The sequence below is a fragment of the Caenorhabditis remanei genome, chromosome V, assembly GCF_010183535.1.
Source record: "Caenorhabditis remanei strain PX506 chromosome V, whole genome shotgun sequence".
Lineage (NCBI taxonomy): Eukaryota > Metazoa > Nematoda > Chromadorea > Rhabditida > Rhabditidae > Caenorhabditis > Caenorhabditis remanei.
In genome coordinates, this window is record NC_071332.1 from 20,826,473 (window position 1) to 20,850,411 (window position 23,939).

At 34.9% G+C, this 23,939-nt stretch overlaps 5 protein-coding genes across 5 annotated transcripts; 2 read left to right on the forward strand and 3 right to left on the reverse strand.

The window, feature by feature from the left end:
- Nucleotides 1–413: 413 nt before the first annotated feature.
- On the reverse strand, nucleotides 414–1,956 carry GCK72_021680 (uncharacterized protein; the record flags this gene model as incomplete). The annotated part of the gene is made up of 6 exons (XM_053734428.1): nucleotides 414–542; nucleotides 592–695; nucleotides 753–900; nucleotides 946–1,182; nucleotides 1,227–1,320; nucleotides 1,916–1,956. 6 exons carry the CDS (start codon nucleotides 1,954–1,956, stop codon nucleotides 414–416), a joined length of 753 nt encoding a protein of 250 aa, XP_053583341.1.
- A 361-nt stretch (nucleotides 1,957–2,317) lies between these two features.
- On the reverse strand, nucleotides 2,318–3,857 carry GCK72_021681 (uncharacterized protein; the record flags this gene model as incomplete). The annotated part of the gene is made up of 8 exons (XM_053734429.1): nucleotides 2,318–2,351; nucleotides 2,403–2,527; nucleotides 2,572–2,675; nucleotides 2,719–2,817; nucleotides 3,208–3,278; nucleotides 3,323–3,515; nucleotides 3,559–3,761; nucleotides 3,817–3,857. The coding sequence occupies 8 exons, from the start codon at nucleotides 3,855–3,857 to the stop codon at nucleotides 2,318–2,320; spliced, it is 870 nt and encodes a 289-aa protein (XP_053583342.1).
- Nucleotides 3,858–4,361: 504 nt separating this feature from the next.
- Nucleotides 4,362–6,068, reverse strand: GCK72_021682 (uncharacterized protein; the record flags this gene model as incomplete). Its single annotated transcript, XM_053734430.1, has 10 exons — nucleotides 4,362–4,395; nucleotides 4,446–4,570; nucleotides 4,615–4,724; nucleotides 4,768–4,915; nucleotides 4,959–5,195; nucleotides 5,238–5,331; nucleotides 5,376–5,571; nucleotides 5,640–5,839; nucleotides 5,883–5,994; nucleotides 6,038–6,068. The coding sequence occupies 10 exons, from the start codon at nucleotides 6,066–6,068 to the stop codon at nucleotides 4,362–4,364; spliced, it is 1,287 nt and encodes a 428-aa protein (XP_053583343.1).
- A 1,141-nt stretch (nucleotides 6,069–7,209) lies between these two features.
- GCK72_021683 (uncharacterized protein) lies at nucleotides 7,210–9,338 on the forward strand (the record flags this gene model as incomplete). Its single annotated transcript, XM_053734431.1, has 8 exons — nucleotides 7,210–7,267; nucleotides 7,313–7,477; nucleotides 7,523–7,766; nucleotides 7,889–7,952; nucleotides 8,762–8,909; nucleotides 8,953–9,053; nucleotides 9,102–9,226; nucleotides 9,269–9,338. The coding sequence occupies 8 exons, from the start codon at nucleotides 7,210–7,212 to the stop codon at nucleotides 9,336–9,338; spliced, it is 975 nt and encodes a 324-aa protein (XP_053583344.1).
- A 3,190-nt stretch (nucleotides 9,339–12,528) lies between these two features.
- Nucleotides 12,529–22,479, forward strand: GCK72_021684 (uncharacterized protein; the record flags this gene model as incomplete). The annotated part of the gene is made up of 21 exons (XM_053734432.1): nucleotides 12,529–12,596; nucleotides 12,765–13,216; nucleotides 14,053–14,125; nucleotides 15,286–15,379; nucleotides 15,424–15,853; nucleotides 15,897–16,000; nucleotides 16,045–16,169; nucleotides 17,745–17,838; nucleotides 17,882–18,112; nucleotides 18,158–18,305; nucleotides 18,349–18,448; nucleotides 18,513–18,617; nucleotides 18,669–18,709; nucleotides 20,878–20,983; nucleotides 21,027–21,232; nucleotides 21,275–21,405; nucleotides 21,647–21,883; nucleotides 21,928–22,078; nucleotides 22,122–22,225; nucleotides 22,270–22,394; nucleotides 22,446–22,479. 21 exons carry the CDS (start codon nucleotides 12,529–12,531, stop codon nucleotides 22,477–22,479), a joined length of 3,159 nt encoding a protein of 1,052 aa, XP_053583345.1.
- Between the last annotated feature and the right edge of the window lie 1,460 nt (nucleotides 22,480–23,939).

Below are 23,939 nucleotides of genomic sequence, written 5' to 3' on the forward strand. Positions count from 1 at the left end.
GCCCGCCGGGAGGCGGGGGACGCTAGTCTTGTGAATCAAATCCATCTGGACAAAGTGGAGAAGACTTTGTGTGTTGTTGTGCATAAATAAGAAGAAATATTAAAATGAATTTCATTATGAAACAAATATATTTATAATTCTCTTATCGTTGATGATATAATCCTATTCCATTGATAAGAAACAATAACTTTCGAAATTCCACATTGTATGCTTTTATATTCAACCGCTGCAACTTGAATATTAAAATTAAAATGGTTTGAAAGTTTTTATTGAATATTTCAACTTTGATTGAGATTAAAAAAACATGTCACAGTCTCATTCACCTGAAGAGAATAAGTTTCAATCATTATAAGGAACCCATAAGTCCACCGCTCTGAAATTGAATTTTATTCGGATCTGTTTCAAAATTTTACTCACTTCTCACTGTATATCCTGATCTGAAGAACTTCAGTTGTTTCTCCTAGAAATTCATATTGAAGTGTCATGTCATAAGGGATTGCATCTAATGTATATGGCCCTTTTTGGGTATATGTAGTGTTTCCCTGAAATAAAGAGTGAATTCAAATTTAAAAAAAATACATTTGTAGTTACAAAATCAATATGTGACTCAACAGTCTCTTCAAACGATCCCGAAATAATCAATGATCCTGCATCAGACCAAGTTAAGTGGACCATCCTAAATGTGTCTAGGAATCCTGGAATACAAATAATTAATAAAGTCAGAAATTGTAAAGTTACCGATAGAAGCTCACCATGGTCCTGTAGAGTCATGCAAATGTAATAATATCCAACCAGCGGAGAATTGAAAATTGGAAGAGCCACAGTTCCAGATTTTATAACTACCGCATTTACTGAATACACCAAATATGAAGGCCAAATCGATGGCAGCCAAAAGGGAGACTGACGCAAAATTAAAATTTTGGAAATTAGACGAATGATTCATACCTCTTGAATCCAATCATCTTCCGTGAAAATACAGAGTCCATTAGTTTCGCTTGCCAATCTGTACATTTGTTCTGATGACGACCCACCAAATGAGTTATTAGATACAACTAATGTGACATGAGCATGATATTTCTTGAGCTTGGATACTAAGTCATATATATAGGTTTCTGCAGGAAGGCGTTTCGTAAGAATGAAAAGAGTTGCTCCACAATGTGTCACGTCCAAATTGAAGAAGAACTGAAACACATACAAGTACATTATTTTGTAATAATATAACCTACATCAATAATATCCAATACAGCACTACCCTCTGATGGGTCTTTGATCGATTCTGTTGAATTCGGAAGACCGCTCAATAAAGCGCCATATATTACACTGTATGAAATAACTCAATTCAATTTAATTGCCTCACTAACCTGAAACTGTCACTTGAAATTAATGTCTCAATATCTTGATTCAAGTTGTTCACCATGTCAAATCGTCCTAAAGCGTAGGTTTCAAAAAAGAAATTTGAGTTCTCTGAAATGGAATTCCAGGTATTCAAGACTTGAACTGCTGTGAGATCATTCGAGTATGCAAAGAAAAATGTAGCCTTCTGATTTGGTGAGCAATCAGTATGGTCTAAAAATAAAAAAGATTTTCAGATACGGATAGGAACTCACCGAAAGGATTTGTCGTAGTGGAAGAAGAATGTGAGTGAGGTGTTGTATCAGTTTTTGTTGTTGGTGCAGAAATAGTTTTTGAAGTAGTAGTCGTGGTTTCCACATAATCATTGTGACTATTTGGTAGAAAAACAATGAGGAAAACAGGCGTTAAAATCACAGAAACTACTATAAAACTGAAAACTCCAAGGAATATAATTTTATGCAATCTATTTTTCATGATAAAGGATGCAATTCTTGAGAAATATGGTTCTCTGAAAAAACAGTTAACTGAATAAAACATTGTATTGAAGACAAATAAAACTAACTGTTCAGATTCATCATAAGATTCTGGAATTTGAGAAGTCATAACTGGAACGCAATTTCAAGCACGAAGTACAAGTATCAATGATGTTTTTATAATCAATTTCTTCCGCTGTAATCCCCACGGGAAGAAAAAGTCGTGACCGCCCAAGTTGTTCTCATTGGAATTGTGCATGAAGATTGTGCAAAAAAAATCATCGAATTTCAGTTATCCCGATTCTGGCAGAGAAAAGCAACGATACAGAAAAATGTAATAGAAAAACATAATTTTTAATTCATATTACATTTTCCACATATACAGAACTTAGTGCCTCTCTTCGTCATAATAGGATTATGCCTTTACAACGGACAATAAAAATGTAAGTATTACTATTGTAGAGTTCTTTTTTCTGCTCCATGATTGCAAGTCAATTGATGTATGGAACCCAGAAGTCGACGGCTCTGAAATCAACATGTATTTCAAGTGAAGTACTGGCAGCTAATTGTTTTTACCTAACACTGTATATTCTGATCTGAAGAATATTGATTTCGTCATCTGAGTACTCGAATCCAAGTGTCATGCTATAAGGGACATCATCCAATGTGTACGGCCCTTTTCTGATGTACGTAGTTTCACCCTAAAACTTTGATATCATCTCTTGGAACACAAATATTATGTTACATATATAGCAGCATGTGATTCCACAGTTTCTTCAAGGAATCCTGAACTTGATGAGTCCCTGTTGTTCCATTTTAAATGAACCATTTTGAATTTGCCCAAGCCGCCTACAATTTCAGTTGTCAGCAAAATAACGAGTTTTAATAATACCATGGTCTTGGAGAGTCATGCAAATGTGGTAGTCTCCTTCCAACGGAGCATTGAAGACTGGAAGAGTGACAGATCCGGTTGATCTGACTTCAGCTGCTACTGAATAAACCAAGTATAAAGGCCAAATTGATGGTAGCCAAGTTGTGGTCTTAAATAGGATTTTTTCAGTTTAAAATGATCTCTCTTACATTTTGAAACATATGATCTTCCGCAAATACACAAAATCCATTAGTTTTTGTTGCCAACGTGTACAATACCTGTTGATTCATTCCACCGGAAGGTTTTTCTGATACCACGAACGTGATTGAAATGTGAAACTTTTCTAGTAATAGCACTAAATCAGAGACATCCGTATCATTAGGAAGTCGTTTAACCAAAAAGAACATTTTTGCACCGCAATGGGCTATATCAAACAGGAAGAAAAACTTAAAATGTAGATTTTAGGAGAAACCATGACAGACTTTACCCGAATGCACGATAAAATATTACTTCCAAAATAATAACTTGGATAGGACTCTGTTGCCTTTGGGAGATCACTTTTGATGCCGTCTTCAATAGCCCTAAAAATAAAACGATTGAAAAAAACAGGAATGTTCTCAACTACTTGAAGTTACTGGAATAATAACTATAGATAAAATTCGAGTTCACATCAAATCGAGCGTATGAATATATATCATAGGAGTTTCGAAAGTTAGTTATGAGAGTGTGCGACGTGTTCAAAACTTGATCGGGTGTCAGATCATTGGAATACGCAAAGTAAAAGGTTGAATTCTGATTTGGTGAGCAATCAGTACGGTCTAAAACATCAAAAATTATTTTTAGATACGGATAGTAACTCACCAAAAGGGTTTGTCGTAGTGGAAGAAGAATGTGAGGGAGTCGTGGTTTCAAAAGAATCGCTGTGACTTTTCGGGAGAAAAACAATGAGAAGAACTGTAGTTAAGATCACAGAAAATATTATAAAACTGATAACTCCAAGGAATATCATTTTACGAAATCTATTTTTCATGATAATGGATGTGATTCTAGAGGAATATGGTTCTCTGAAATAAAAATTAACTTAAGACAAAGCAGCATATTCAGAAAAAGAAAACTAACTGTGCAGGTTCATCACAAGATTCTGGAATTCGTGAAGTCATAACTAGGATACAATTTCAAACATGAAGAGCAAACATTAATGATATTTCTATAATTAATTTCTTCCGCTATAATCTTCACGGGGAGATGAAATTGTGACAGCCCAATTTGTTGACATGACTCATTGAAATTGTGAATAGTCTTTTATCTCTGCTTGGGGTGTTATGTCTTCCGAGATCACTGATGATCCAATTATTACAACGGTGGTAAAATTTTTGGTACGTGCTATAAAACTTTATAGTTTGTACTTGCAAAAATGCATCAAACGTCGCATTTGTTATTCCAGTTCTGGCAGAGAATAAACAGAGAAAAGCAAAGATACAGAAAAATAATAATTGTTGATTTATTCGTCACATTTTTCACATAATCTTTAAACACTGCACTTAGTGCCTGTTTTCGTCATAATAGCATTATATCACTAATACAATAAAAAAACTATAATTATTGTGATGCAGTTTTCATACTGTACTTCTTCAAGTTGTCTTTTTCTGCTCCTTGATTGCAAGTCAATTGATGTATGGAACCCAGAAATCGACGGCGCTGAAATCAACATAAATTTCAAGTTAAGTAATAACAGTTATTGGTTTTACCTAACACTGTATATTCTGATCTGAAGAATATTGATTTCGTAATCCGAATACTCAAATCCAAGTGTCATATTATAAGGGAGAACATATAATGTGAACGGCCCTTTTTTGGTATACGTGGTTTCTCCCTAAATCTTTGATTTTATCTCATGTAATACAAATGTTATGTTACATATGTGGCTGCATGTGATCCCAAAGTTTCTTCGAGAAACCCTGACCCTGAATTTAAAATTTCCCTGCTCTTCCATTCCAAATGAACCATTCTGAATTTGTCTAAGTCTCCTACAATTTCAGTTGTCAGCAAAATCACGGATTTAAATGATACCATGGTCCTGTAGAGTCATGCAAATGTAATAGTCTCCGACCAATGTAGCATTAAAGACAGGAAGAATGACAGATCCGGTTGATCTGACTATTGCGTTGACTGAATAAACCAAATATAAAGGCCATATTGATGGTAACCAAGTTGGGGTCTTAAATAGGATTTTTTTCAGAGTCTAAAATGATCTCCCACACCTCCTGGAACATATCATCTTCCGCAAATATACATAATCCATTAGTTTTTGTTGCCAACGTGTTCAATACCTGTTGATTCATACCACCGGAAGGTTTTTCGGATACCACAAACGTGATAGAAACGTGAAATTTTTCCAGTAAAGGCACTAAATCAGAGACATCGGTATCATTAGGAAGACGTTTGACCAAAAACAACAGTTTTGCCCCGCAACGGGTTATATCACTATTGAAGACTAACTGAAACATGTCGATTTTTGAAGAAACAATGTCAGATTTTACCTGAATACACGATAAAATATTGCTTCCAATATAATAACTCGGGAAGGACTCTGCTGCATTTGGGAGATCACTTTTAATGTCGTTTTCAATATCCCTGAAAATACAACGCTCAAAAAACCGTGTTAGTTTCTGAATTACTCGATGCTACTGGAATAAGCGTGATTCTTGAAATCCGAATTTACATCAAATCGACCGTATGAATATATATCATAATTTGAGCTTTGCAAGTTCTCTTTGAGATTGTACCACGTGTTAAGAACTTGATCAGGTGTCAGATCATTCGAATATGCAAATATCAACGTCGTCGCATCTTTTGGAGAACAATTTGCGCTTTCTATAAACTATTCATTTTTCTTTCTCTTGAATAAAAGAGATTTTAAAAATCCAAATAGAATTCCTTACCATTCATAGGTCCTGCCGTTGGTGTTGGTAACGTAGAACCAATAGAAATGTTTTTATGTTTTTTGTCCAAATGAATAATCAGAAAGAAGAAGAATAGGAAAAACGCAGCAAAAACAACTAGGTTTACTAATGCGATCAGCATTAGTTTACGGAATCGATTGGTCACTGTGTATCGGAGAATTCCAAAGTGACGTTGCTTGCTGGGACACGAAATAAATTAGAAAAAGATATAGGAGGACTCACTCTACTACTCCAAACTCTGGTGGTGGGTTGGTGTCAATTATTTCTACAGTAATTGATTCTTCATTTGTTCCGGGAGCTGATGAACCAGAAGCAGAATCATTGGAGATGGTACCTGATTATTAAAATTAAACAGACAAAAGATCAAATTCTCTTACCACCTCTATGAGATTGAAGTTCTGCATGCATATTTTTTATTCTTGATATCATTACAGAAATAAGACCAAAATGTGGCAAAGGAAAGTGTAATACCTTTCGCCAGTTCCTGTTCGGTTAGATAACATACAGTGACTTATAGTTTCATCAAATGGGCGATCATAGATGCTTCTTCCCTTGTGAATTATAGCGGAAGAAATGTATTATAAAAACACAATTAATACTACTACCTCGTGTACATAGCTGTAGATGAACTAACTAGCACAAACTATTTTTATAATTAAATATCTATCTACGATGAAAAATCTGCTTTGTAAAATTTCATCCTTTGTTTTCTTCAGTTTCCTCACTTTTACTCATCCGGACGGAAGTTTTCCTTCTAATCTTTACCACAAGAAACAAATACCATAATTCTAAAAGTCTTTCCAGAAAAATGGATTTCGACACATACACAACTGGAATATAATGTTCAAGACAATTGTCATGTGCTGTAGTTTTAGGTGAGTAAAACTCTTATGGCTCGATAGAATCAGTTCTTGCAGTATTATGAAGGAAGGAGTCGAATTCAACACTGTAAAGTATTGATCCATTAGAAGCAAATGTTGCTTTGAGTCTTTTTAATGTAGGTTACACATATACTAAATGAACAAAACGTGTTTTGTCCAAAGGGAGTCAGTCTTTGGAACAACGATCAATATGGTCTTTATACTATTCAATTCTCTATTGGTCTGAGGCTATCAAATTTGCATGCCTCTACAGCTTCATGGAATCTTCAAAAGTTCTGACTACATATACCAGAGATGGACTACATAAATCGAATGCAGTAATTTATCTAGAATCTACAGTGTCCAGTGAGTGAAACTTTGAACTAACTTTTAAACTTTTTGTTTCAGAAGGATCTTCAGTGGACTTCTGGATTCCTTATGATGATATGATGATCAATGCATTTTTCAGATAAAATATTAGTGTTGGTAATCGTAGCAGGTTTTTCAGTAAAATGTTTAAAATTAAATGAAAGTTTTTCTGTAATAGTTCTTGAGAGCTCCTTTGATGGTTAATGGTTCTCTTTGAACCTGTGATAATTTCAACCATTAGAAAATAAACTTTCATTGAATAACGTTTTATTTCAGTATTGTTTAAATAAGGTTCATTTCCTCTAAGCGATTCTTCAAATATGCCATTTTTAATTTCACGTATCTCACAAATTTATACTGAAAGGCAAGCCAGATTGGGTTAGTTGTTTATAACTTTTTATTATTTGCTAAAAATGTTTTCAGAAGCACTGCAAAATGACAGTCAACAAATCAGTTCACTTCCATCGTCGTCATCTTCTCTCAACGCCCATACTGTCGATAACTCTAGAAATAAGTCTCATTCTGTAAAGAAAATGAATATAATTTCTCGTGTTCAAAAAATATATGCAGATCGGCAAGCCAGACTGAGTACAGTTTCCAATTAAATCAAATTATAATTTTCACTTATTTCAGATGCTTTGCAAATTCAATCTCGGCAACCTGATACAGTATCTGAACCATCTCCTTCCATACCAAATCAAGAACTAACTACTATTGAAAGTTCCAGAACTTCTACCGGATCAACAATCGTATCAGATGAAGGTCCTGGAACTCGAACTAATTCTGATTTTGAGCCATTTTCCATCATTCGAAATACAGAACCGACAAGAGTGATTGTGTCAGAAACTAGTCCGGAGACCGAGTTCGAACCTGCAAAGTGAGTGTATTTTAAATCAAAAAACGTCTATCCTTCTTCAATTAAAAAATCGCATACCTTTTGATTTAAAATAATTCCTAAATTAAACTCAATCAACTGTTTTTAAACAAAATTGATTCCAGCAAACATCATCACTTTGGAATTCTGCATTACATCGTAAACAACCGGTTTCGTAAAATAATGCTGGTATTATTTTTAAATCTGCTCCTTTTTGCCATATTCTTTGCTTCAATATTTCTCTTTTTTTACTTACAAAATCGGAATGCTAAACCATCCGGAACTACTATTTCTCCAGATATTAGAGGTAAGAACTTTAATATATAATTATAAAGATTTGTTTCATTTTTTAGAATTTTGTCTACCAAATGAAAAGTCTACATTCCTGTTCGCATATTCAAATGATTTGACTGCGGAACAAGTTCTGAAGACATGGAGAAACCTATCATCTAACTTAAGTGAAAAATCTTACAGCACATTTGCGCTGACCCGGTTTGACACTGCGATGTATAAAAACATAACTTGGAAAACAGATGTCAAGTATTAATGTTTTCGTGTACTCATTTAACTTCAGTATTTTAGTGGATTCAACAGTTCTCTATCGAGCAATCTTCCAAATGAAACAGAGGCCATTTTAGATCCAGAAATGGGCAGTGATCTTTTCCAAGTGCTTAATGTATATTAGTCATTATTCTTTTAAAATTTGAACAATAAATTTCAGGATTTTTTCAATAGTGAAATAGAACATTGCGGAACAAAAATATTTGTTCTGATGAAACGTCTCCCAAGTGACACCGACATCTCTGTTTTGGTTTCTACCCTCCAAAAATTTCGGGTTCAAATTACAATTGTTATATCACAGAACCCTTTTGGTGGATTATATCAAGATTCAATATACAAACTAGCTAGTGAGACCAATGGAATCTGTTTGTTTGCGGAGGATGAAAGGTTTCGAGATGTAAGCGTAACTTCTAGAATTTATGTATATTGCTTTTCAGACACCCGCATGGCTACCTTCCATATGGCCTTTATATTTGGTGTATTCATTCAATGCAGTAGTTACAAAATCTGGAACCGTGACACTTCCACCATTTAATTCTCAATTATTCGGAGACTATTACATTTGCATGACTCTGCAGGACCATGGTATTATTGACACTTTCTAATAAGCAAAACATTTTCATTTCAGGACCACTAGACACGTTCAGAATGGTCAACTTAGCGTGGTATAATGAGAAATCCTCAACATCAGATTCGTTTGAAGAGAATGTTACATCTCATGCTCATTATGTAAGATCTCATAACTCCTCCACTTTTAAAATGTCTGTCTACCTTTAGGGAGACACCACGTATATCAGAAAAGGTCCGTACCCATTGGATGCTGTCCCTTACCATATGACACTTGGATTTGAGTACTCAGAAGACAAAAGCAACATTCTTCAGATCAGAATATACAGTGTGAAGTGAGCAAACCTTTTAAATTGCTCCGGAAAATTTGGTTTCAGATCGGTGGACGTCTGGGTTCCTTATGATGGTTACAGCGCCATCGACTACTGGGTTGCACCTGCAAACTGAAGGTGAGAAAGCACGATGTTGGTGTGAATGTTATTGTTTTTCATCGGTATGCATAATACGATTATAATATTGTCATAAGAAAAATGTTCATTGCCAATGAATCATTATTTTATAATAAAACCATGATGAAGACTCAATATTAATTTATCGTTTGAATTTTCAATAATAATAATAATAATAATAATAATAATAATAATAATAATAATAATAATCACCCCCTCTCTTTAAATCACGTTGGTATGAGGATGCCGATTTCGGTAGGCGGAGCTTCGCCAAAAATGTCGATAATTCTGTCAAAAAATTTGAGGTGCAGTCATTTTTTGAATAACTTTTTTCGTTGTTGAGATTTTGAAAAAATTCTTTTTTTAATTTACTTCAAAAGTTAATACGGATGTGGCGACTCGGAGGGGGTGTGTTCGGAGTATTCAGACCAAAGTTATGGGCACAAAACCGAGAGCAACTTTTTCCTCCAAAATAAATGGCTTGAGAAATTCTCGATTTTCGCCGTTTCCTATTTCTTACGGCGCCAGCTTTGAACATTTCTGTGGGATTTTCTGGACTTAAGATCTCTGAAAATCTGGCTATCGAGACATGTAAAAATTATTTGGATATCTGGAAAAATAAGATTTACAGCCATAAAAGTGTGAGCTCAACTTTTTTTCTCGATTTTTTTACTTTTCTCTCGATATCTCGAGTTGTATTGAACCGAGAACTTTGGAATTTGGTACAGTTATGTAACTTGGCATGGGAAAGATGGCTAAAAAATTAGATTTCAAATCGGATCTAATGGCTTCGAGTTACACTCAAATAACCTCAAAAAAGGAGCAAATTTAAAAATTACGTAAAAATGACGTGAAGGTTAAAAAAAAATTTATTTTTTTTCTTAATTTAAAAAATTTCATTTCTTAATATTTTTTTCATTTCTTAATTTATATATACAGAATGGTCAGCGAATCTAAAGCGTAAGCAGATAATCGAAACAAAAATTTTAAAAAGCAAGAAAAAAAGTTGAGCTCGCACGGCAAAGCTCCACCCACCGTAATCGCTCACTTCAAACCTATTGGATTCAAAGAGATTTTTCTGGCCAAATCATTAGCCGACTGTAACTCACTCAGTTTTGCAAAATTTGTGGATCCGAAAAAAGAAATGTATACAAAAAACCTTTATCGAACCATTTAAAATTAAAAGCACCTTTAGTCGGTAAAACTTTCAGTAACCCGAATTTTGCTGTTTTTGGTGAAATGAGATTCACTCGGTTTCCTGTCCTGGGAACAGGGTTTACTCAATTGTTTTGAGTTTTTGACACCGATCTAAACCTTTCGAGATCTAATGGAACCAAAAAGTCGCCTCTATTCCAGTTTAGATGTTCTTTAAAAACTCGAGCGTCCCAAAAAACACTTGACGTCCCTTGAAACACTTAAACGTCCTTTCAAACTCAAGTATTTTTGAAACGTCCTTTCAAATGTTTAGACGTCCCTTGAAATTCCAAAATATAGTTGTGAATATTTAGACGTCCCAAAAAATATTTAAACGTCCCATCAACAGTAATAATCACTGAAAGTGTTCAAGGGACGTCTGAATATTCGAAGGACATCTAAACTGGAATAGAACCAAAAAGTTCAATCAAAAATATCGAAACCGGACGCCCTCCATGATAGCGTTTTCAACACTGAGACGAAGAAAAATGCCGGGTTTTTCGATCGAACACAAAAAAAAATTGCGGAACCAACGGGTATACATTGTTTCGAACTCAGAGGCTTAAATTCTTGGTAATAAATTCAACTTTCACTTGCCACTTATTAAAAACCAACATTTGAAAGTAAAACTTGCTAAGCACTGGGCTCGAGGCGCAGCCGAGTCTGGCGGAGCGAGCCGTTAGGCTCGGGACGCTAGTAATAATAATAATAATAATAATAATAATAATAATAATAATAATAATAATAATAATAATAATAATAATAATAATAATAATAATAATAATAATAATAATAATAATAATAATAATAATAATAATAATAATAATAATAATAATAACTACTGTCGAAATAGGTATGCTATGTTTAAGTAATAAACGAATGCCATTTCTTGATTTAAAAGATTCAGTGTTCAGGTTCAAACTCAGTCTCCGGACTAGTTTCAGACATAATCACTCTGGTTGCATCTGTTTTTGGTATGATTGAAAATGGTTCAGAATTTGAATTAGTTTGAGTTAGAGGAACTTCATGTGATACGATTGTTGATCCGGTAGAAGGTCTAGAACCTTCAACTGTAGCAGTTCTGAAGAGGTTTATAGGGTTGGTGAGCCCAAACCACTTCAAGAGGTGAGAGAGACAGTAACAAGACCATACAAAATTTTATTATTGTACTCCCAAAGGTCGAGCATCATGGTTATAGAGTTCTAGGATCCGGTGCCATTGTGGGCTTACTTCCGATACTAATTGATTGCAAGATTTGCAAAAATAGCTTACACCGACGGTGACACGTAGCAATGGTCGTCCAAATGTGGGTATGTCGCACGTGTCACTCGGTTAGTGGGCTCAGCTTTTGAGGGTAACAGTTAGCAGCGAGCTCTTTGGAAAACGCGTAGAAAAATGTTGATTACTATATTAGTGTTAATGCTGTCTTTAAAAGTGAACCTTAATCAGATATTGACCGAAAGATTCCGCTGTAGTCGGTGCAATTTTTGTTGTTTCTGTCCTGGCTGGTACATATGTGGTAATTCTTTCAGAATTGTGATAATTGTTTCTGTGATAAAGACCAGAAAGATATCAGCCGTTAGGATGACAGTAAAAATGAGAAAGCTGAAGAAAACAAGGAATGGAATTTCACGAAGCCGATTTTACTATAAAAACAGTTTATTGAAGTCACAATTTCTTCTTATCTTTTATAGCGGAAGAAATTGGTTATTAAAAAAATCGTTAATACATTGTGCCTTAGTTAATAAAAAACTCTCTGACTCAGTTGGTTCTCACACATGGCCCTAATATTAATGGTGTTTTTACGATCCATTTATTCTATTCTTTAAGATAAGAAGAAATCGTGAACGCCCAATTTGATGAGACTATTATTCACGGAATGTTATCTAACCGGTCAAAAAATATCGAGAGGCATCACACATTCCTTGCAACATTTTGGTCTTATTTCAAGTGCCTTCAACACTGATTCCACTTCTGTTTCACCAGCTCCCGGAATGAAAGAAAAACGAACTACTGTAGAAATAATTGACACTGACCCTCCATCAGAGTTTGAACAAGTGGAGTGAGTCCTCTTATACAGTACTCGCCATAAAGAATGCAACAAGTTGTTTTTCGAAGCTTACTTCATTGAATGGCGGTAGTAAACTTTATTAGTGTGAGTCGAAATAACTAGTGGTCGCATTCTGTATGGCCAGTATTGTATACCTCTCTAATATATTTTATGTCCCAGCAAGCAACGTCACTTTGGAATCCTCCACTACACCGTGACCGATCGATTCCGTAAACTGATGTTTATCGCATTGGTTAACTTAGTTATTCTCACTGGGGTTTTCCTATTTCTATTTTTTCTGATTACTCGGTTGGACAAAAAACATGAAGACATTCCTATAAGTTCTACGCCTCATACTTATTTGGACATCACGACTACTTCTGCACCAACTACTTCTACCCCAACTACTTCTACACTTACTACTTCTGCACTAACTACTTCTACACCAACTACTTTTACATCAACTACTTCTATATCAACTACTTCTACACTAACTATTCCTACACCAACTACTTCTACACCATCTACTCATACACCATCTACTTCTACACGGACTACTTCTACACCAACTACTTTTAAACCAATAACAAAAACTACAACAGCTCCCTTTTCCACTACATCGAGACCTTTCGGTGAGTTCCTATCCGTATCTGAAGATTTTATTTTTCACCCCCTCTCTTTAAATCACGTTGGTATGAGGATGCCGATTTCGGTAGGCGGAGCTTCGCCAAAAATGTCGATAATTCTGTCAAAAAATTTGAGGTGCAGTCATTTTTTGAATAACTTTTTTCGTTGTTGAGATTTTGAAAAAATTCTTTTTTTAATTTACTTCAAAAGTTAATACGGATGTGGCGACTCGGAGGGGGTGTGTTCGGAGTATTCAGACCAAAGTTATGGGCACAAAACCGAGAGCAACTTTTTCCTCCAAAATAAATGGCTTGAGAAATTCTCGATTTTCGCCGTTTCCTATTTCTTACGGCGCCAGCTTTGAACATTTCTGTGGGATTTTCTGGACTTAAGATCTCTGAAAATCTGGCTATCGAGACATGTAAAAATTATTTGGATATCTGGAAAAATAAGATTTACAGCCATAAAAGTGTGAGCTCAACTTTTTTTCTCGAATTTTTCACTTTTCTTTTCATAACTCGAGTTGTATTAAACCGACAGTTTTGGAATTTGGTACAATTATGTAACTTGGCACGGGGAAGATGGCTGAAAAATCAGATTTCAAATCGGATCTGATGGCTTCGAGTTAAACTAAAATAACCTCAAAAAATGAGCAAATGTAAAAATGACGTAAAAATGACGTGACGGAATGGATAATGGAATTTTAAATTTCAAGGTTTTTTTTACTTTTTCAAAAATCATTTCTTAAATTATTTTTCTCATTTCTTAATTTATTTATGCAGAATGGTCCGTCAATCTAAAGCGCAAACAGAAAATCGAAAGGAAAGTTTAAAAAATCAAGAAAAAATATTGAGCTCACACGGCAAAGCTCCGCCCACCGAAATCGCTTACGTCATGCAGTACCGGACAAAAAGGTATCAACTTCGGCTGTTTTCAGTTAAAAATGACCAACTTTGAGAGTGTATTTCGGTGTCACCTGATTGTTCAACAAATTTCAATTTGTATGGGTTAGACAGAGCGAAAATAAAACATAATAATTTTTGTAGTTAACCATTTTTTCGTAGTTGCACAACCAGAAAAGTTAGAGGTCGTTAAAGTAATTTCTCCCTGAAATCGACTAATTTCAATGCAAATTAGCAAAATTTTGGAGATTTTCACTTTGACAACCTATAACTTTAAAGACAGTGTTCCTACAAAAAAGTGGTCAACTTCAAAAATGCTGCGCTATGTTTTCTCTGTTCAGTCCATACAAAATTGAGTTTATCGGACAATCAGGTGACACCGAAATACACTGTCAAAGAGGCATTTTCCACTAAAAACAGCAAAAATTGATACCTTTTTGTCCGGTACTGTACCTATTGGATTCAAAGAGTTTTTTTTGACCAAATCATTAGCCGACTGTAACTCACTCAGTTTTGCAAAATTTTTGGATCCGAAAAAGGAAATGTGTAGAAAAAAACCTTTATCGAACCATGTAAAATTAAAAGCAATTTTAGTCGGTAAAACTTTCAGTAACCCGAATTTTGTTGTTTTTGGTAATATGGGATTCACTCGGTTTCCTGTCCTGGGAACTGGATTTACTCAATTGTTTTGAGTTTTTGACACCGATCTAAACCTTTCGAGATCTAATCAAAGAAAAATGCCGAGTTTTTCAATCGAACACATGAAAATTCATTGTTTTGAACTCAAAAGCTTGAATCTTGGTAATATATTCAGCTTTCACTTGCCACTTATTAAAAACAAACTTTTGAGTGTAAAACTTGCTAAGCACCGGGCTCGAGGCGCAGCCGAGTCTGGCGGAGCGAGCCGTCAGGCTCGGGACGCTAGTCTGATTTTCTAGACTATGCTGATTGCAAACGAAATCAGAAGTCTACATTTTTCTTCGCGTATTCCCATGGTCTCACAGCAGATCAAGTCTTGAACACCTGGAATTTCACCTCAGAGAACTTAAATTCTTGTTTTGAAACCTATTCATCAGGACAAATTGACGTGACGAATGATATTTATTCAATTACTTCCAGCGGCAGTTTCAGGTTAGTGAGACAGTTAAATCGAATTGAGTTTTTTCTTTCAGTGGAATATATGATGCTTTATTAAACGGTCTTCCGAAATCAGCAGAGTCGATTAAAGACCCGTCAGAAAGTAATGATGTGTTATTTTTTATTGATGTAGGTTGTCATGTTACAAAATAATATATTTGTATTTGTTTCAGGCCTTTTTCGAAAGTGAAGTGACCTATTATGGAGCAACTCTTTTTATTATTACTAAACGACTTCCTACAGACAACGATATCTCTGACTTAGTCTTCAAGCTCCAAACATATCATGCTTATGTCACATTAGTTGTATCTGAGAACTCATTAGGTGGGTCGTCACCGGAACCATTGTACAGATTGGCAAGCGAAACAAATGGACTCTGTATTTTCACGGAAGATGATAACATTCAACAGGTATGGATCATTCTTCTAGTCTCAAAATACTGGGTTTTACATCAGACACCCACTTGGCTACCATCCATCTGGCCTACATATCTGGTGTATTCGTTCAATGCAGAAGTGGCAAATTCTGGATCTACCACTCTTCCAATTTTCAATTCTCCGCTGGTTGGATATTACTACATTTGCATGACTCTACAGGACCATGGTATCATATAAATTCGTGATTTTGCTGACACATTGAATTTTAGGAATCTTGGACAAATTCAGAATGATTCACTTGGATTGGAGCAACAACGAATCATCAAATTCTGGATCATTCAAAGAAACTTTAGAATCGCATACTGCTATATATGTAACATAAAATTTGTATTCCGAGAGATGATGTCAAAGTTTTAGGGGAACACCACGTATGTCAGGAAAGGCCCTTTCAAATTGGATGATGTCCTTTACAACATGACACTTGGATTTGAGTACTCGTATGGCAAAACCAATATTCTTCAGATCAGAATATACAGTGTTAGGTAAAAACAATTATCTGTTATCATTTCAGTTGCGATAAATATAAATTTAAGCGCCGTCGACTTCTGGGTACCATACAACGATTGATGTGCGACCAGGGTGTAGAGAAAATAAAGAATTGAAGCATACTACAAAAACTAGATCACAATAATAATATTAATTGTTTTTTATCGAGAGTTTCAATGATATGAGCTTATTAAGACCAAAATAGGCACTAAGTTCAGTATTCAAATTTCATGTGGAAAATGTATGTGATAAATAAATTACAAATGAATATTTTTCTGTGTCGATGTTTCTTCTCCGCCAGAATTGGGATAACCGATGCTTGATGTATTTTTGAACTCTACGTATTTTCTTCCTCGAACTACGAAATTTAAACATGTTCATTTTCTGTAGTTCATGCGTTAGGATGACCGAAAAAATAAGGAAACTGAAGAAAACAAAGAATGAAATTTCACGAAGCCGATTTTTCTTAATATATGAAGCGATTTTATAATAAAAACAGTTTATTGAAGGTTCTGCGTCTTGGTTGTTCCTGTCCGGTTAGATAACATTCAGCGACTAATAGTTTTATGAAATTGGGCGGTTCATATTTTTTTCTTATCTTGTATAGCGGAAGAATTTGGTTGTAAAAGAATCGTTGATACATAGTGCCTTAGTTAGTAAAAAACTCTCTTACTTAGTTGGGTCATCTGCAGGTTGAGAAGTCAAAACTGTTAACATATGGCCCTGATGTTAATGATGTTTTTACAAAAAATTTCTTCCGCTATAACTCTCCCGGGAAAAAGAATTTTGACCGCCCAATTTGATAAAACTGTCGGTCACTGAATGTTATCTAACCGGACAGGAACTATCGAGAGAAGTTACACTTTCGTTGGCAACATTTTGGTCTTATTTCTATCATGATATCAAGAATTAAAATATTAATGCAAATTTTCAATCTCGAAAAGGTGGTAAGAATATTTGATTTTCTGTTTAATTTGAAAACACAAGTACCGTCAACAATGATTCTGTTTCTGTTTCATCAGCTCCCGAAATAATAGAAGAACCAATATATGACGAAATCTATGACCCTACCCCACCATCAGAGTTTGAACAAGTGGAGTGAGTTATCTTATATATATATTTCTAATTCATTTATGTTCTAGCAATCAATGTCACTTTGGAATTCTCCGCTATATAGTGACCAATCGATTTCGTACTCTAATACTGATAGCATTAGTTAGCTTAGTTGTTGTTCTTTTCATATTTGTCTCAACTACTTCTGCCACTACGACAAATCCTTTCGGTGAGTTCCTATCCGTATCTAAAGATTTTTTTTTAATTTTTAGACCGTACTGATTGCTCCCCGAATCAGAATTCCAAATTTTTCTTTGCGTATTCCAATTATTTCACAGCAGATCAAGTCTTGAACACCTGGAAATCTTTTTCAAACAACTCAAATTTATTTTTTGAAACCTATGCATTAGGACGATTTGATATGGTGGACAACTTGAATCAAAGTATTGTGACATTTGTTTCAAGCAACAGTTTCAAGTTAGTGAGGCAATTAAATCGAATTAAGTATTTTCTTACAGTGTAACAAATAGCTTGTTACTGAACAATCTTCCGGATCCATCAGAGTTGATTAAAGACCCGTCAGAAGGTAGTGGAGTATTGGATATTATTGATGTAGGTAATATTATCACAAAAAAAACATTTGTATGTGTTTCAGCTCTTTTTCGACTCTGACGTGGCACATTGTGGAGCAACTCTTTTTATTCTCACAAAACTTTATCCTAGAGACACCTCTATCGATGACTTAGTCTTCAAGCTCCAAAAATATCATGCTTATGTCACATTCATTGTATCTGAGAACTCATTTGGTGGGTCACAACCAAGGTACAGATTGGCAAGCGAAACTAATGGACTTTGTATTTTCACGGAGGATGATAAGATTCAAGAGGTATGGATCAGTCCTCTAACTTCAAAATACTAGTTTTTGCATCAGATACCCTTTTGGCTACCATCCATTTGGCCTTCATATTTGGTGTATTCATTCAATGCAAAAGTTTCAAGTTTTGGATCTCTCATGCTTCCAAACTTTAATGCTCCATTGGTCGGAGACTATCACATTTGCATGACTCTACAGGACCATGGTATTATTTAAAACCGTGATTTTGCTGACTCATTGAATTGCAGAAGCCTTGGACACATTCAGAATGATTCACTTGGATATTTGGAGCAGCCAGCAAGATCGGGATCATTCGAAGAAACTTCAAAATCACATGCTGCTATATATGTAACACAACACTTGTATTCCAAGAGTTAGAATAAAAGTTTTAGGGTAAAATCACGTATATCAGAAAAGGCCCTTTCACATTGGATGCAGTTTATTACTACTTGAGACTTGGATTTGAGTACTCGGATGAGGAAACCCATATTCTTCAGATCAGAATATATAGCGCTAGGTAAAAACAATTTGCTGTTAGCATTTCACTTGCAATAAATGTAAATTTCAGCGCCGTCGACTTCTGGGTACAACGATTGATTTGCGACCAGGGTGTGGAGAAAATAAAGAATTGAAGCATACTACAAAAACTAGATCACTATAATAATTGTTTTTATGGTCAGTTCTGATGATTGAAGCCTAATAAGACCAAAACAGGCAGTAAGTTTAGTATTCAAATTTCATGTGGAAAATGTATGTAATAAATAGATTAAAAATGAATATTTTTGTATCGATGTTTCTTCTCTGCCAGAATTGGGATAACCGATGTTCGATGTTATTTTAAACTCTACGTCTTTTCTTCCTCGAACTACAGAATTTAAACATTTTCACTATCTGTAGTTCATGTGTTTTTGTTCATTTATTCATACATCTCTGTTTTTTCTGTCTTGATAAATGTCCGTTCAATAACGATTTTCAATAAACTTATAGGTCAAATCGAAGAAAATAAAAAACTCAGCAATACCTATTGTTTATTTGTGTCCTACGAAAACTGTCTTGTTTTGTCTTAATTTCCCGATAACACAATTTGTCATTAGAAAAATGTTCATTGCCAGTGAATTATTATTTTAGAATAAAAAATGATGAAGACTCAATATTAATTTATTGTTCGAATTTTCTATAATAACCATTGTCGAAATTCCGCGATAAAAATAAGCCACACCCTCTATCCGGCAATGATATTGGACAAACTGGCTCTATTACAGTTTAGATGTCCTTTAAAAACTAAAACGTCCCTTAAAACACTTAAACGTCCCTTAAAACACTTAGACGTCCCTTGAAACACTTAAACGTCCTTTCAAACTCTAATTTTTTTAAAACGTCCTTTCAAAAGTTTAGACGTCCCAAAAAACGTTTAAACGTCCCATAAAATGTTTAGACGTCCCTTGTAATCCCAAAGTATAGTTCTGAAGATTTAAACGTCCCAAAAACATTTAAACGTCCCAAAAAACATTTAGACGTCCCAAAAAATATTTAGACGTCCCTTGAACACTTTCAGTGGCTTTTAGTGTTGAAGGGACGTCTAAACATTTTTTGGGACGTCTAAATGTTTTTTGGGACGTCTAATTATTTAAAACCAAATTTTCGGACTTCAAGGGACGTCTCAATATTTAATGGGACGTCTAAACGTTTTTTGGGACGTCTAAATGTTTTTTGGGACGTTTAAACATTTTTGAACATATTTGGGATCCGAAAGGACGTTTAAATGTTTCAAAAGACGTCTAAGTGTTTCAAAGGACGTCTAAGTGTTTTAAGGGACGTCTAAGTGTTTTTTGGGACGTTCAAGTTTTCAAAGGACATCTAAACTGTAATAGAGCCGACAAACTCCCCGAGCTCTTCTAAAAAAAAATACCTGAGACAGGAGAATGAGGGAGTGGCTCATGGATTTTAAGATCCGAAACTTAAGTGCGCAAACACCAATTATAAAAAAATATTGTTTCGAGAATATAGTGACCTTAATTGATTATAACAACTAAGTCAATTAAGTTCTTTCAGATATTGAATGAGACCCAACGAAAAATTTCGTTGTAGTTAGTGCACTTTGTTTTGTTTCTCTCCTGGTTGGTGCATTTGTGGTAAATCTTTCAGAATTTTGAAAATTGTTTTCGTGATAAAGATCCGAAGGAGAACAGCCGTTAGGATGACAGTAAAAATAAGGAAACTGAAGAAAACAAAGAATGAAATTTCACGAAGCCGGTTTTTCTTAATGTATGAAGCGATTTTATAATAAAAACAGTTTATTGAAGGTTCTGCGTCTCGGTTGTTCCTGTCCGGTTAGATAACATTTAGTGACTAATAGTTTTATGAAATTGGGCGGTTCACATTTTTTTCTTATCTTGTATAGCGGAAGAAATTGGTTGTAAAAGAATCGTTGATACATAGTGTCTTAGTTAGTGAAAAACTCTCTGACTTTGTTGGGTCATCTGCATTTTGACAAGTCAAAACTGCAAACAATTAATCTTAATGATGGTTCTACGATCAATTTCTTCCGCTATAAGTCACTCGGGAAGAAGCAACTATGACCGCCCAATTTGATAAAACTATTAATCACTGAATATTATCTAACCGGACAGGAACTACCCAAGAGGCATTACACTTTTGTCGGCAAAATTTTGGTCTTATTTCTGTCATGTTATCGAGAATTAAAAATATTTATGAAAATTTTCAATCTCGAAAAGGTGGTAAGAGTATTTGATTTTTTATTCAATTTAAACGTTCAGGTACCCTTAACAATGATCCTGTTTCATCAGCTCCTGGAATAATAGAAGAACCAACATATGTTGAAATAATTGACACTAACCCACCACCAGAGTTTGGACCAGTGGAGTGAGTCATCTTATATATCTTTCTAATTTGATTTATATCCTAGCAAACAACGTCACTTTGGAATTCTCCGCAACACAGTGACCAATCGATTCCGTAAACTAATGCTGATAGCATTAGTTAACTTAGTGGTTGTTCTTTTCATATTTGTCTTTTTTTTGGTTGCTCATTTGGACAAAAAACATGCATTAACAACAAGAACTGATACAACACCTTACACACAATCTTTTCCCACTACGACAAATCCTTTCGGTGAGTTCCTATCCGTATCTAAAGATCTTGTTTAATTTTTAGACCGTACTGATTGCTCACCAACTCAGAATTCCACATTTTTCTTTGCGTACTCCAATGATTTAACAGCATTTCAAGTTTTAAACACATGGAACACAATTCCAATCTACGTTAAACTGGGTTATGAAACCATTGTATTAGGGCGATTTGACTTGAATGAAGGTTTTTGGACATTTGTTTCGAGCAATTATTCTGGGTTAGTGAGACGATATAACTTAACAAAGATTTTTCTCTCAGTGGAATAGATAGTGCGTTATTGAGCGGTCTTCCGAATTCAACAGAGTCAATTAAAGACCCGTCAGAAGGTAGTTCTGTATTTTCTATGATTAATGTAGGTTGTCATATTACAAAACAATACACTTGTATGTCTTTCAGTTCTTCTTCAATTTGGACGTGACACATTGTGGAGCAAGCCTTTTAGTTCTCGTGAAACGTCTTCCTACAGACTCATTTATCTCTGACTTAGTATCCATGCTCCAAAAATATCATGCTTATGTCACATTCATTGTATCTGAGAACTCATTAGGTGGATTGTCATCAGAACCATTGTACAAGTTGGCCAGCGAAACTAATGGATTTTGTATATTCACGGAAGATGATAGGATTCAACAGGTATGGATCATTCCTCTTGCTTTAAGATACAAGTTTTGCGTCAGACACCCGATTGGCTACCATCCATTCAGTATTTATATTTTTTGGTGTATTCATTCAATGCCGTAGTTGCAAAATCTGGATCTGTCGCTCTTCCAGTATTTAATGCTCCGGAGATTGAATATGCCTGCGTTTGCATGACTCTTCAAGACCATGGTATCATTTAAGTTCGTGATTTTCCTGACGAATGAAATTGTAGGAGTCTTGGATTCATTCAGAATGATTCACTTGGATTGGAACAACAATGAATCATCAAATTCAGGATCATTCGAAGAAACTTTAGAATCACATACTGCTATATATGTAATATAACATTTGTATTCCAAAAGGTGAAATCGAAGTTATAGGGGAACACCACGTATATCACAAAATCTATATTCGGATTGGATGCTGTTCCTTACAACATGACACTAGGATTTGAGTACTTGGATGACGAAATCAATATTCTTCAGATCAGAATATATAGCGCTAGGTAAAAACAATTAACTTATAGCATTTCATTTTCGATAAATGTAAATTTCAGCCCCGTCGGCTTCTGGGTACCATACAACAATTGATTTGCGACCAGGGTGTGGAGCAAATAAAGAATTTAAGCATACTACAAAAACTAGATCACTATAATAATTGTTTTTACGGTCAGTTTTGACTAGCGTCCCCCGCCTCCCGGCGGGCTCCGGAAGACGGGGCTTCGCCCCGTGCGCGGTGCATGGCAAGTTTTACATTCAAAATATTGCATTGCCTTTTTTTAATTAAATTTTACTGGAAATTGTACTTAACGTTGCTTTATATCATCTGGAAATTGTTAGAGTGGTCAAATAAATGTTTAAATTATTTTTTCAAATAATTTATATTCATTGAACATTCTTTGAAGTTTTTTTCAAATATTCAAACAATTTAAAAAAAAGTTTCACAATTCATATCTCAACAGTAATAACAGCAAAAAATAACAACAAAATTAAAGTGATTTTATCGAGTAGTCGTTTTGAGGGGAGAAGAGTATTCATTTTGAGCGGAGAAACTTCGGCGACGAAACCTGTGACGAGAACTTTTAGCGGAGAAGAATACACCTGCTCTGCTAAAAAAAACTAACCGCAAAAAATCTTGTGATGGATGTCAACGACGGAAACTGGCAGTGGGACGACGATGCTTCGGATGAACTCTAAATTCCATCTCATTTTCGTTGTAAATGAAGCCTTTTTGATGCATTTTCCGACATCCGTTGAATTTACGAGTCTTCGTGATGTTGACTGGCGAAATCTATTATATAACGAAAACGTTTGGCGGAGAAGAAAATATCTGCTCTGAAATTAAACTAACCGCAAAACAAGAAAAAAAAAACGGCAAACACGGGGAACAGTGACGATGGTGGCAGTTTTGAGGAATATAGCATCCTGAAAGCAAAAAAATCGATAAAATCACGTAACACCACGTATATCAGCAGTGGTCCGACCCCAGTGGATGCTGAACCTTACAACATGACACTTGATTTTAGTTACTCGAAAGACAATATCAATATTCTTCAGATAAGGATAAACAGTGTTAGGTAAAAACAATTAAATGTTAGCATTTGACTTGCAATAAATGTAAATTTCAGCGCCGTCGACTTCTGGGTACCATACAACGATTGATTTGCGACCAGGGTGTAGAGAAAATAAAGAATTGAAGCATACTACAAAAACTAGATCACTGTAATAATTGTTTTTATGGTCAGTTTTGATGATATAAGCCTATTAAGAACAAAACAGGCAGTAAGTTTAGTATTCAAATTTCATGTGGAAAATGTATGTAATAAATAAATTACAAATGAATATTTTTGTATCGATGTTTCTTCTCTGCCAGAATTCTGATAACCGATGCTCGATGTATTTTTGAACTCTACGTATTTTCTTCCTCAAACTACTTCGTTGTAGTTTTAAGAGGTCTAGTTTTTGTTGTTTCTCTCTTTGTTGGTGCATACATATGTGGAAAGTCTTTCAGAAACATAATAATTGTTTTCGTGATAAAGATCAAAAGGAGA